Raw genomic sequence first — 14,187 nt, forward strand, 5'->3', positions numbered from 1 at the left:
AGTTTGTAACAACAGATGTGTAAAATGTATTTTCAGGGATTCTTTTTGAAGAAGTAATGAAATGAAGATGAATCATCACATTATCATAAAAAGCAGTTTTATCACTTTCACAAATTTACAAATATACATGTTGTTATAATAACCGCTGGAAAAAGCCATAGTTCTTTAGAACAAAAAATAGATACAGATAATTCAAGTATATATTAAAAGTAATAAAAAAATTTAAAAATATCATTTGCTCCTACTCCACTGTTCATCCCTCTGTAATCATCTTGTTCAGAGGTGCATCAGTTAGAGCAATGGCTGAATAAACTAATTAGATTCATGCAAGAATGACAAAGATACAGCAATTTTTAAAAAGATATCAAGAGATCATACAGATACAGGAGCAGGGTGCTCGTGAATACAGCCAGGACAGCAGTGCAGCGAATCATGAATAAACAGATCGCATTCCACACAAAATGCGTTCTGACACACTTTGCATATGTACACCTGTGTGGGAAGGATAGAAACGCAAGTCAAATTAGCAAAACTTATCATCATCGCACTACAGTAGGGCAACAGTTACATCATCATGATAATGTAAACAGACTGCACTGCTAGCATCACAGAAACTCAACTGAATTAAATCTTCTGGCAGCAAATGTATTCGCAGGCTTGAGCTCAGGTAAATGCTCACTGAGCTCACTGTAAATGCTTCCAAATGGCTGAGTGTAAATGCTTCCAAATGGGAAGCTTTTTTTTTATGCAGCTCCATAGGAAATTACTTCCCACACTTCTAAAGACTTTGCAGTCTATAAATTGTGACTGCTTAACACCTAAGTCTAATTAACCATGACATTAACTTTCATAAATATTCTTCTGGTGTTCAGAATATAATTCTAAAGGACCACCTCTATTTCTCACACCCCTCAATGCAAGTTACAATGCCATTCAACATACTTACATTTTGATCTTTCATTTCTCCCTGGCAGCCTTGACAATACCTAAAAGAAAAATTTTGTATTTTAACTGAAAAAAAAAAAAGAGTCAAGACTGTGTAAATCAACGTTTTAAAAAATATCTCATACATAGTAACAATTTCTGGCAATTACTCCAGCTATTCAACTGAACTCACAGATCATGGAAACTACAAGTACTTCTTAATGCCAGAGATGCCCCACACCACCCAAACACCCAGGATCTTCAGCAGCAAAGCAGCTGTTGCCAGCTATTCTTACTTGTGTGACAAAAAAGTTATGGAATCCACAAGCACACTCATTATCACAAGTAAGATTTGCATACCGTTCCCCTTTGTATTCTTCCAGTGGAACTTCCTGAAAGGCATCTAAAGGAAACAAGTGATGGTAAGACCGAGCCAGGTGAGGTGCAGACACTAACGTAAGACCTGCAAACAGACACCAAAATTGTTACAAGGGAAGATGTACTGAAAAGCTTTTCTGTATAAAATAACGTAAAAAGGAAAAATAATATTTTTAATTACTCAGAGCTTGAGAGCTTTTAAGAACTTTAAAAAGTAAAATTACTTGTTCCATTACCTGAACCTGTAATCCAGTTTTAAATCCAAACACAAAGAACAAGCAAATTGATAAAATTTCTACTGAAAAGGTTTAACTCAGCCTTCAGAAATACACTTACAACACACAGTGGTGAAGTTAGGAAGCTCCTTTTGGCAATGATGGCTCCACTGTATCACACTACCAGCTAAAATGACACCCTGTTACAAAGCTCTACTACAGCTTGCTATACTACTGCCAAAACCACGTCACAGCCCCATTTCAGCTAACACTGGTCTGCTGGTGTTAAAACAGTTAGTTTTTGTCACACTAACTATCATGTGGCTGTGTTTTGGATCTATGCTGGAAATAAGGTTGATTAGGCAGGAATGTTTCCATTACTGCTGAGCAGTGTTTACACACAATCAAGGCCCTTTCTGTTTCTCACTCCACCAGTGAGTAGGCTCGGGGGTACACAAGGCATTGGGAAGGGATACAGTCAGGATTGCAGTCAACAGTCCACCAGGAGAACAAAGGGATATGCCATATCATGTGGCATCATGTTCAGCCTATAAAGCTGGGTGGAGAAGGTGGAAAGGGGAGAATGTTCAGGATGATGGCACTTACTTTCTCAAGTAACTGTTACCCATGACAGAGTCCTGCTTTCCTGGAGATTCTACTGATGGGAAGTGATGAATGAATTACTTACTTTGCTTGTCTTGTGTGCACAGCTATTGCTGTAACTTTTCAATTGCCTTCAATGCCACCTGTGAGTTATCTCACTTTTACTCTTCTGATTCTCTCCCCATCTCACCAGTGTGTGGGAGTGTGTGGGGCTGAGTTGACAGCTGGGGTTAGACCATGAGAACAGGTGGGGCATGGGCTGGCACAACTGTCTCACTCACTCACTCGTACTGTAAATGTCCAAACTGTTGTTCTCCTGATCACTGCAGCTGTGGAGAATCCACTGCAGATACACAGGATTTCTCCAGTTACACTATTCCCTTGCTGGAATGAAACTCATGCCGGTGGGAAAAACTTGAAATTAAACTAGGATAAAGTGACCCAAGCCCATAATTATTTCATCCTGTTGCCAAATACAGGCATCCTGGTAATACCTATTGTGTTTCAGTCATATGCCTCTGGAAGCTAGGAGAACAGCACCCCCTCACAATATTAATATTATAAACCACACTAATCCCACCCTCACTAGGAGCAATGGAGAGAGGCATCATGGGTTGCACAGTCCATTAACATTTGCAAGACCAAAGGGCTCCCATTTACAACTCTACAGCTGTCTTGCGTCACTGTGCAGACTGCCCTTGGGTTCAATTTGGAAATCTTCCACCCACATACACATGGAGGGGAGAGTACTTCTGTCCTCCTGCTCCAAAGCTCTCTATTTTCATGGCCTTGCACTGAGGACTCTGAAACATGAGTGTGTTAAGTTAAATGAGGATTCTTGAGAAGTTATCATTCCCATGTGCATCGCCTCTCTTCCCTACTTTACCTTAGGTATATTCCTTATACCAAGGGATATGATACAGCTTTACTGTTACAGGTATAGGCCTGAGAGACATTTGTATGAAGCTGACATCCCAGGTCACAGAAATGCAGGACTCTTTAAGCAGTGATGGCTTTTAATTAGTAAGTATAGCTGAATTTTAATACCCCTTAACTCTCTTACCACGAACTCGATTCATTTGCTCATCTCTTCTTACTACTTACCACAGATTTTGCATTCCACAGGAAGCTCACAGTATTTGGCTCTGCACTGAGGACAAAAATATCCACCCAGTGTAAGACCTGGGTCACTGTTATTTTCCAATTGCCTATAGCAGAAAGAAACAATTCAGTACTTAAGAAATAATACCATGCTACTACATAAGTACAAATAAGGTTTTCCATCAAATAATTTAAAAAGTTTCACTAGATTGCATGTAACAGTTTAATGTATAAGTGTCAGAAAACAATTGATATGGACAGATATCAGTGACCACATTTTCTCACAGGAACCAAAGACCAAATATTTCCATATAAAGGAGCCAATCTTTAAAAATAAAGATATGAACAATAACTGCATGCTTGTTTCTTTTTAGAGACAAAAACATTCTATTGCCTCTAAGATGCAATATAACTATTCTTTCAAATAGCACATGCTGTTAGACGTTGTTTCATTCTGAAATTCAGACTCCCCTATCACCCTGGAAAACAATGATTCTTTTCATTGAGAAGTGCACTGGTACAGTCATCAAATGAGGTCTCTATTTTAAACTTCCCTTTAAAGTCATGTTAAGAAATACATAAAAAATACTTTATTCAGATAATACCCTTCCATCCTCACAATTATCTTTTATAATGACAGTAGTAATTAAATCAAGAGCCGCAAGTAATTACTTAACACCTTTTAGCTCTGTGTGCCCCAATCAGTGTGTAATAGAACTAAGTACCATTTACTACCTTGAAAAAACTTAAATGCGAATTTTAAAACATATTTAACAGAGGATACTGTTAATACTGGAGCTACTAATGGAAATAAAATGTCTACTGAGAAGTCACAAGACATGGCTTAGTCTTTTTTCAGATTATTTTGCAATACTTTCACTGTTGAGCAGATTTTCTAAATATGACTAATTAATATTGAAGTCATATCAGCTTGTTGAATTCTAATCAATGCTACTTACGCCATGCTAAAGGAAGGCTTTGCATCTTGATCAGATAGAGAAGCAATAGTATGCTGAGGAAAACCTGAAGAGAAAAACATCCCATAGTAAAAATTTTAAACATACAATAATGTGTCCGTTTCTTACTTCAATGAAGAAGTTCAAAGATTATATTCTAGACATTGAGGACTCTCTTTCCCATTTGTTATTACAGGAGAACTGATACACTCTTGCTATACCAAATTCTTCCCAAAGGTCTCTACCTACACCCACACCTCTCTGACTTAACTTCCCCTCAGCTGAGAAAATGTCTTTGCCATAGACTTTGTGTTAACTGAAGTGCACTGGAACCCCATTTTAGAAGAACAGTTAAAAAGTAAAATATGTGAAATGGTAGGAAAGCAGAATGAGCAACATACAAATGTTCACTTAAACAATAGTTTATAATTAAGGAGGAAATATTTTTATAAGCATCCATCCAACCTATATTCACCTTCCAAGTGCAGTATATGACAGATGAGACTACAGGACTTTTTGGAGACTGATATCTTTCTTTCTTTCTTTCCTTGTATAATTTATTTTTTACAGATCAAGAGAGGTGAGAAGTTGGTTTTTCCAACTGCTGCTCAGGCTTTACCTAAGAGAAGTAAACCTTTTCATTATCTATACCTAGACATAAAAATACATGCATTCTTATCTATGAAAAGGATGGATGAAAGTGAGAACTCAATGCTCTACTTTAGCATTACAGTTCCTATACTGGTTTAACTCCAAGCTTAAATTTATTGAGAAACAGATCAAGAAAAGAAAAGGTAATCTACTTCTTGAAAGAACACTCAAGAAGTTGCTAATAAATGTGTACTACCCATGGTTCTTAAATCAATTACTAGTTGTAATAGTTGCCTTCTGCAGGGAAAAAAGCAGAGGGAGAAATAATAGCTTTTCACCCTTCATTTCTAAGTATTAAATTTATAACAATTACTGTGCCATCAATATCGTTCCACTTCATTGTTTCTAAATTCTGTTCAGTAATTTGCCTTACTTAATAAGCTCTGTTTAAAAGCTGACTACGATGCAGGAATAACACCAATAAAAGTGACACTTATCTAGCAAAATAAAAGTTTAAACAAAAAAAAATTACACAATGTCTTTACTACATGTCTTACTATTTATATTGCCTTGACACAGAAGAGGCAAATAAAGAAAAAGACAAAATCTCATGCTAGGAGTTTGACAAATCCATATCTTACCCATTCGAATAAGGGAGCACTCAGAAGTTGAACTGGCAGGTGGAGGACTGACATGGTGCATCAGCAGTTCCTTATAATGACTTTCATCCAAAATAACGTGGTATGTTCCTGTCACAGACAAAGAGATGCCTTACTATCAGGTTACGAGCAAAAAAAAAAATACAAACATATACTCCAAATGACAGAAAACAACTTAGGTAGAAAACACAATTTATCCAAACCTCTTCATAAAAAGCAGCCCTGTTCATGCTACTCCAAATGACAGAAAACAACTTAGGTAGAAAACACAATTTATCCAAACCTCTTCATAAAAAGCAGCCCTGTTCATGCTACACTAAATGACAAGTTTTAAAACTAGTAATAACAGAATGTTAAATTAGATATGAAGACACAGAGCTTTTTCTCCAACATTAAACTGTAGTAATGATACTGCAAGAGTTACCACTGTAGCAATGGATATTAACATGTTATACTGATGAAGTTTCACACCACATAGCTTTATGTATGGGACAAAAGGTTTGCAAATATATGTATTTTTCCTCTCTAGAGCTGCAGCTACCAGCTGATAGTAATTTCACTTACTACTTGTATATTTGGGCAACTATTTAATTTTCTGCCAGCACAACGGGAAATATTTATCCTTAAAAATTACAAAATGCAGCAATAAATATATAACAAATTACTTACTTAATTTTGATTTTAAAACTGTGTTAGTAATACATGTTTTAAATTTTGATTTTAAAACTGTGTTAGTAATATAATTACTGAACTTCAGATACATACCACCAGTTTCTCGGGCAAGTACTGTACAAACTCGAACTTCAGCACTTAGGCCGATGACAGATACTCTGATCTTTACTGCTTTTAAACACTTAAAATGGAGAAAAAAAAAGCATACTCAATTCATGCACAGCACAAGAAATAGTAAAAAGGTTTAAGTCTTAAACGAAAATTAACTGGTGGTAACACTGCAACTGCCTGTGTTTTGTCCAGCATCCTGGATGTTCAATGCAGTTGTGAAACTTCAGTTCTGTACCTTAATTAGATCATAGATGTTGGCTGGATCACATGTCGTAAGACTGCTGAGGACTACCAAAACCTCTCTGCTCGTATGTCCTGGCATGTGCCTAAGGAAAGCACACAGTTAATTTACTTATGCACACTAAACTATTTGTATGATAACATCTCCAAGGACCTTAGTGTGCTGAAGTCAGATTACATGATATGAAGTCCTCTACAAACTGTGGTAAGATCCTTGTCTGAGCACCAGATTTTCACCTTCTGAAAGCCAAACTTTCCAATATCTAAAATACAGTATTTAATTGGGTAGCTGTTACCTGATTATTTCCTGTAATGAATCCTTTGTACCTTAGCCATACTCACATGTAAAATTATCTCCAAAATAGCACACTGTAGTAAGTCTTCCTGACTTCTTAAAAAGCTCTAATCAGTTTTTAAGTGTAAATCCATTACTTTTAATTACTTCTAGTTCTTAGTTGAAAACTCTCTTCCTGCTAGTATTTAAATGGCTTTTCATGACACTGATTATCCGCTTTGTTCAGTCAGTATCTTTAGCTGTAATTCTTTTTCAGTTTTCCACAAAACTGGGATACATCTCAATACCTCACATTGCAAAAAAGTGCTCTGAATCTATCCTACCTGAAATTTGATCTTTCTAAAGTATGCCAAAACTCTAACAAGTTTATTGTGACACAATATTGTTTCTTTTCCTGTTCTCTTACATTATTAACCCCTATGTCCTCTCTCATACCACAGCCCTTCAGTAATAAAGAATTGGAGTGTCTTTCATCACAATATCTACATACCATCATCAACTTGGTTTTCAAATTTCATTTCTGTAAGAAACACAACCCTAAATAAAAGCATCTAGCGGTAGAAAATAAACTTCTACACTACTAGAGTATTTAACTTAATGATTTGTATTGTAAGAGGAGAGTTGCCTTTTAAAGACTCAAGTCAGCATGATGCAAGATGCTACTTAGAAAAAATTCTGTCTCTGCCTCTCAAAAGCCACAATCACAAAGAAAACAAAAAACCTCCTTGTATATACTAACTTTAAAGTCTGCATGGCCAAATTTAGGGAATTATATAGAGAAGGCTCTCCACTGCAGTTCATATCCACTGCTTTCTTCAGAGCAGTTACATGCTTTTTTGAGTTTCCTGTAAGTGAAAAAATGAAATCAATTTAACTGATACAACAAGTTAAAGAACAGAAATATTTAAAGTGCATATGTAAAAAAGTGTACTTGTACAACAATAGGAACTGGTTTCAGAGTGGAACAGGTCTGTATTTTTCCTTAGAAATTGGTATTTTGATCAGAACGCAAAAAAGAGTAAAAAAGACTTTTACTCCATAGGCATTCAGATGCTAGAAAGTTTAGAAGCCAAAAAGTATAAAATCACTGTTGGGTATCATTAAGCACTCCACATCAGTGCGACGTGTCCCACAAACAGAGAGAGAGTTTTGTTTCCTCTGTTATCCTCAAAACATGGTTCAAAGATTGACTGATCCACAATTTCCTCCATGAAACCTGCTGAAGCCATAGAGACTGGCCTAACAGCAGGCAGGCAGGAACCAAACAAACCTTGACTTCTTAACATCTGATCAGATCTCACAAAAAACACAGATGTTGTAACATACAAAATTAACAAACAGGGTAGAAAATTAACTATAGAGAAACCAGAACATATCTGACTTGCATTCTGGTCGAGACTTGATCGCAAACAAGCACATAATGACAATTCTGGATCAAAGCAGATCAAAACATAGATTATGGTTTCAAACAACTTGCAGTAATTTATCTTTTAAATTAAAACTAATTATGACAACATAACTTCATTTTCAGCAGTGTATCAGTCAGGACACCAATGAAAAGGACAAAAACATCTGCAATTTAAGAAGAGAATACTACTTCCCTACCTGAGAGTTCTGTCATTTTTTCAGCTCTTTTACTCTTGGTTACAATTAAGCCAATCTGAAAAAGGAAAAAAAAAAAAAGACCAAACTTTTCTTAGAAAGTTTTACAATGAGTTTATTTAGAATTTTACTGTATTTTTTATGTCTTTATGGACCAGAATTGTTTAATCATACAAGGCTATAAAAGTTTTACTTCAAGTGTAACAACAGCAGCACAACATGATGCATTTATTTATAAACACCCCCATACTTTCATTACTTCTGCAAAAAGTACAAAAACAAATCTTCTAAAACTTTAAATTGCAGAAATAGGCAGAAACAAGAATTTCACTAGACTGATGAATAAAGGGTGGGAAGGTACACATAAATTGAAAAGTTTACTTGGTAGTGTTATAACCTTTTAAAACTGTTTAACCTGCTTAACCTGTAAAACTACCTTTTAAAATAGTTTTCTGCTATTTGTTTCTTGCACGGTTGTACATACCTGACTAATAGGATTCTGGTCAAAGTACTCTTCAACAAAATATTCCAGTAACTATAAAGAAAAGTTAAGGCAGTTAAAAACTAATGATACTTTCATTACACATGCAAAACATCTACTAAACTAAAAAAGCAAAACAAAGTAGTTGAGTAACACAAAAAGGGGGAATGAGCCTTTTCTTTCCATTCTTCTTTCACCCTATCCCTCCCCCTTCATCCCAAGTAATCAATTAAACGAGATTTCAGAAACTACACCCCCCCTTATTTTATTCATGTCCTATGTTAAAGTTCTAGATTCCTGCTGTTTCAAGTGGAGGTTTTCAATACACCAAAAAGCACCACTCTGTACAAAACCATCAAAATGCAGGATTTCAGGCTCAAGTATTGTTGAGGAAGACCACACAGAACACAATGTATACAGTTCAATATTATATATTCATATATATTCAATATCAATACTGGATACAGTGGAAATATGCCCACAATCTGAAAGAGCAATCCAGTTCAACACTCATCTAGCATCCTTTCAAGTAAGAATTCATAAAAAAACCCAAGTGTAAGAAAAAAATACAAACCAATTCTAGATGTGTAATGAGAATATGCCATCCCCTTAATTTGGGCAATACTTAATTTCCACATAGTTTCCAAATGTGTCTTCCCATAATATGTCCATGCAAAGTGTTTTTGCTGTACAGAAGTACATGTGCAAGGCAAAATAATGCCACACAGATTTTACTATTGAAAAAATAGGAAAGTGACAGGCAGAAATAAGGAGACAAATGTAGGGATGAGAGATGAGGCTATGCAGACACAGGAGACTGCAATTCTTTGAAATGGAAAATGTAACCAGTTTATAGAGAAATGGTGGCTCAATAAGAAAAACTTGAGTGCAGGAATACCTTCAGAGTGCAAGTAAGTCTGTTTGGCTTTAAGTCTTGGTCCTCCATCGTTCTTGATCCATCAACAACCACGTAAAGGTGACGCATCTGCATTTCCACCATATGTGAAAATCACTCACAGAATATGTATTGAAATGAATTAATTATTCCATTTACTTTAAAAAGCCACTACTTCCTCCCTCTGACAGGGAAGATTCAGTAGATAAAGAGATGCAATTAACAGCAACTGAAAAGTAATGCATTCTTCCGTTTTTTTCTTAAAATGAAAAAAAAAACCCTTCTCTTGAAAAATGCACACTGTTCTCCTCTCATGACAAGCTACAAAACATGAATAGTTTGAACATTCATATCTTCACCTGAAGAGCTCAGTTGTACAAAGCAATGTGGTTATTTACAACCCATTTCCATCATGTCCATTTTTCACATGAAGAGAAATGGTCAGTGTGAGCACATGGTGATCTGACTTCTGCTGCCAAACACACCCTGTGTGTCAACCCTCCAACCCTGAATAGCCATGCTTCACATACACACCGCCAACAAACAAAGAATGCTTTAAAAAAACAGTAAGTAACAGCAGAAACCACAGGGTTTGGTATGAAGTATGCCAGGCCAGCAGAAGTGTATTTCAGATCTGGCATAACACCTCCAGCCAAATAGTTTTGGACTAAGGACAGAAGAGGGTTAAGGTATTAACATACCATTCCAAGCCGAACTTGTCCATGGTGTTCATAAAGTCTAACAAAACACAGAAGGTTTTAAGTCAAATTCAAATAAGTGAATGGCTCCTAAAACAAAAGTCCAAACAAATCCAATACTAGACTTCTGGCTAAAATGTAGAAGCAACAAACTGCAGACAGTTATTCATGCTGAAAAACCCCACTGCTCAATCACAGATTTCACAACTCTCAGAAAATAAATAAGAACTATTTCTTACTACCAGGTTTAATGAAGCTTTAAAATTTTATCCAAACTTGACAAATCAAGTTCTATCATAACTTGAAATAACATAAAACTTAGGATTTTCTTCTAGCCATTTTTCTGAAATTTGAAACAGAAATCTGTAGTCATGATACCAGAAGGTAGATTCTGTTGTGACAGGACAAGGGGCAATGTTTTTAACTAAAAGAGGATTGATTTAGATTGGAGACAAACATGTTTCTACCACGAGGGCAGTGAGGCACTGGAGCAGGTTGCCTTGAGAAGCTGTGGATGCCCCATCCCTGGGAGAGCTCAAGACAGTTTGGATGGGGCTCTGACCAATCTGTCCAATGAAAGGAGTCCCAGCCCATGGAAGGTTGGCGGGAGATGATCTTTAAGGTCCCTTTCAACCTAAACTATCTTGCGATTCTCTGATTTGTATACTAAAAGAAAAAAACCACTGATGGAAGATTCCTCTAAGCTGTGCAGATTGCAGCTGCAGTGCTCTGCAGCGTTTCATCAGATCAAGACCTGTAGCTTGCATACACATGGGATACACAGCCTGTATACATTCAGCGTTGAAAGATAAAAATTAATTGTTCATAATTTTTCCTGGCATGCACCTGCCCCTCTGAAGGAAAAGGGCCGTAAAGACATCCTGCAGGCATGCCTTATGGTTAATTTATCCCACATGAACCAGTTTCGGGATGATCAAGCCCTTGTAACTGACCAAATCAGCGCTATTAGCAGGCTCGTGGCCACACCACGTACCTTTTCCTCTTTGCCTTGAAGAGAATGTCCTCGATGGTTGCCTTCAACGACCCGGATTCGTCTTCCTTAAGAATTTCCCTAGGCAGAACAGACTGTTACAGTGGGCAGAGGGGAGGCTTTTCCTCCTCTTTCGCCAGAAAGGAGAGAAAGGTGATGGGGGAAAACACACCATGTTCTTTCGTAGCCTCCTTCCCAGCGCTTGGTCCGCTCGGGTTCGTCATCCATCTCCGCGGCGGCTGAGGGGAGACCAGGGGAGATGCGGGGCGCTGAGGGAATATCAGGGGAGCTCCGGGGAGATGAGAGAGTTCAGGGGTGACGAGGGGGACTGCGGGAAGAAGAGGAGGGTGAGAGGAGGTCTGAGAGGAGCCGAGGGACACTGAGGGAGGTGAGAATGGCCGAAGGGGCCCAAGGGCAGCCGAGGAAGGTTGAGTAGAGCCGCAGGACACGGAGAGGAGCCCGGCCCGCGCTCGCAGCCAGGCCCGGCCGTCCCCGACACGTTGGCGCCCGCCCTCTTCCGCCTCGGTGCGCCGCCAAACCGTCCCGGCCGCCGCCCGGGCCGCGGAGCGACCGTTCCGTTCCGTTGTGTTTTCCACAGCACCATCAAAATCCTCCGAGTGCGGTCATGGAGAGGATGAGCGCCTAGGGAAGACGCCTGACGGAGACATCGATGGAGAGGACGAGCGCCTAGGGAAGACGCCTGACGGAGACATGGCGCGGAGCCCCGTGAGGAGCCCCTCGTTCGTGTGTCCGGGCACAGCCGCCAGGCTGACGGTACTGCCTGGGTGTCGGTGGCGCTTCTGCAATTAACCGAAGACATTTCAGTAATTAATGGAAGAACGCAGGAGCCTGGAAAAAGCGCTGGATTTTAACACATGATTGTGCTCATACGCCGGTTAATGAAGGCAGCCATCTATCACGCCACCAGCAAGAGCAAGAAGTTTCAGGTATTTTGATGTTAAGTAGATGTTAAGTAATCATCTACCTAAAATATTTTTGAGTATTCATGTCACGTCACTAAGAGTTCCATTTCATAAGCACCACAGTTAGGATTAGCTCAGAGCTAGCTGAGCTAATTGCTGATCGCTCTGCAGAGCAATTAAAACTTTACTGGATACGTGGAAGTATGCCAAGACCGGGCTTCAGCTCTTGAATTGCAGGAAAGTTACTGAACATCCGTTTCTAAGGAGTCTCACCCTGCATCCAAGTAAGACAATACATGAGGAAGAAACATGTAAACAGTAGTAACAATCTTTGAAGCAAGACTGTGGCAAAACTAACCACTTCTGTACCCTTCAGCTTATTGCGTTTATTAGGAGAAGTGTATAATTAGAACAGAAAGAGAGGAAAAATTAATTAGCTCTCAGTTAAACCATACCAGGGAAAAAGCAATTATTTTTTGAAGGAAAGCAATCTGAAGACAGGAAAAGAAGAATTCTTTGAAAAGTCAGCATTTTCTTCTTGGAACTGAAATTGTTGTTGTTTGAACAACTCCAATTAGAACATACACCATTTTTTTCTTTAGAAGGAAAAAGTCCAATCTCTAAAACAATGAAATAAAATGTCTTCTAAGCTAGCACTTTGAATAAAATAAGTGAGAAATGAGACTTCTTTCAGAACAGGAATATTTTTTATTCTCAAGACCAAGAATCTCAGTTCTGGACTGGAACACAAGATATACAGTAATTTTGTAAAACTTTATTGTACAAGTGCTTGAAATCCCACCACGATTTTGAAATTCATAAATAACATATGGACACCTTCATTTACATTTCAAAGCAGTTAGGTTTTTCATTACCACGAGCATTTCTAGTCATTGTGCTGGCATGAAACTGGTCAGGCTGTTATGCACGACAAAATTTTGGGTATGTTTGTTAGTCCTTACTTTATGGGGCCTGAAAAAATGTACAGTTTACTAAAAAGAATGCCAATCTTGCCACATTTGTCTTGATCAACTGCTTACAAAGACAAGAAGAAACACAAATACAGTTTAGAAACTATGGTATTTGTAGAAACACTAAGAATCTTGAGCATCTCAATTTGTAGATCTGTGAAGCCAGGTAAGTGTTTTCTAAGAGGAAGACTGAATGATAAAACTTGTTGTATACACTCAGGGTTTGAGTACAGGCTGTAATTGAAAGCAAGCCCACTGATGTAAGGCAGAATTCCTTGGTGGTTGTTAACTACCTTCTGCAAAAACCCAGACACACGCGTAAGACCACACAGCACATCGTTTACACATACATGCAAAAATGTAGGTTCAGAGCTGAGCCTAGAGGGACTGCACAGAGAGATTGAGGTGATAATAATCTAAAACTCCAGTTTTGTCTGCAGTATGCCTTCTATTCTTTAATATCAAGAAGCCACTTTCCTTGATAGTTCTTATGGTAACTCAGATTGAGGGACTCTCCCATCACTTTCCTCCTAGTTTCTGCCTTGCTCCAAGTTCCTTCAGCTTCCAGCATTAATTCTTATTTAATTCACTCAATTTCTCTGAGAGATGAACATGTTAGACTAATCTTAGAGTAACAGTTTTTCTCCAGCGTGTCTGTAGCATTGTAGACAAGACCCTTTTCAGCTGTCCATTGGTAGGTTAGAGCAAAACGAGTGCACAGATTATACACACCAGAGGTGCCTCAGCAGCCCTGAGGCCTGTAACAGACACAGGACTGAGCAAGTCATTTACTGTAATGGTTGCAACACGTTGCTGCAGCCTTAGGATGGCCTGTGTACCTTAGGATGGTAGCTTCTGTCGTGCCCTGCATCAATTCTGTT

The 14,187-nt window shown here is 38.2% G+C and overlaps 1 protein-coding gene across 3 annotated transcripts; it reads right to left on the reverse strand.

Annotated features, from left to right (window-relative positions):
* Nucleotides 1-80: 80 nt before the first annotated feature.
* On the reverse strand, nucleotides 81-12,207 carry LOC139588860 (general transcription factor IIH subunit 2). Of its 3 annotated transcripts, none has more exons than XM_071424589.1 (15): nucleotides 11,585-12,207; nucleotides 11,416-11,493; nucleotides 10,425-10,461; nucleotides 9,727-9,813; nucleotides 8,832-8,882; nucleotides 8,351-8,405; nucleotides 7,485-7,590; nucleotides 6,446-6,536; nucleotides 6,193-6,280; nucleotides 5,410-5,517; nucleotides 4,181-4,244; nucleotides 3,225-3,328; nucleotides 1,285-1,387; nucleotides 947-986; nucleotides 81-492 (listed from the first exon to the last, which is right to left on the reverse strand). In XM_071424589.1, exons 1-15 carry the CDS (start codon nucleotides 11,638-11,640, stop codon nucleotides 373-375), a joined length of 1,188 nt encoding a protein of 395 aa, XP_071280690.1. In that variant the 5' UTR covers nucleotides 11,641-12,207; the 3' UTR covers nucleotides 81-372. The 3 variants fall into 3 exon arrangements, 2 of the variants coding, with proteins under 2 accessions (XP_071280690.1, XP_071280691.1); XR_011678841.1 differs by having other exon boundaries at nucleotides 385-492; nucleotides 947-1,011; XM_071424590.1 differs by lacking the exon at nucleotides 81-492 and having other exon boundaries at nucleotides 522-1,011.
* Between the last annotated feature and the right edge of the window lie 1,980 nt (nucleotides 12,208-14,187).

The sequence above is a fragment of the Agelaius tricolor genome, unplaced genomic scaffold (assembly GCF_023055355.1).
Source record: "Agelaius tricolor isolate 1412-34295 unplaced genomic scaffold, bAgeTri1.0.p SCAF_4, whole genome shotgun sequence".
Taxonomy (NCBI): domain Eukaryota; kingdom Metazoa; phylum Chordata; class Aves; order Passeriformes; family Icteridae; genus Agelaius; species Agelaius tricolor.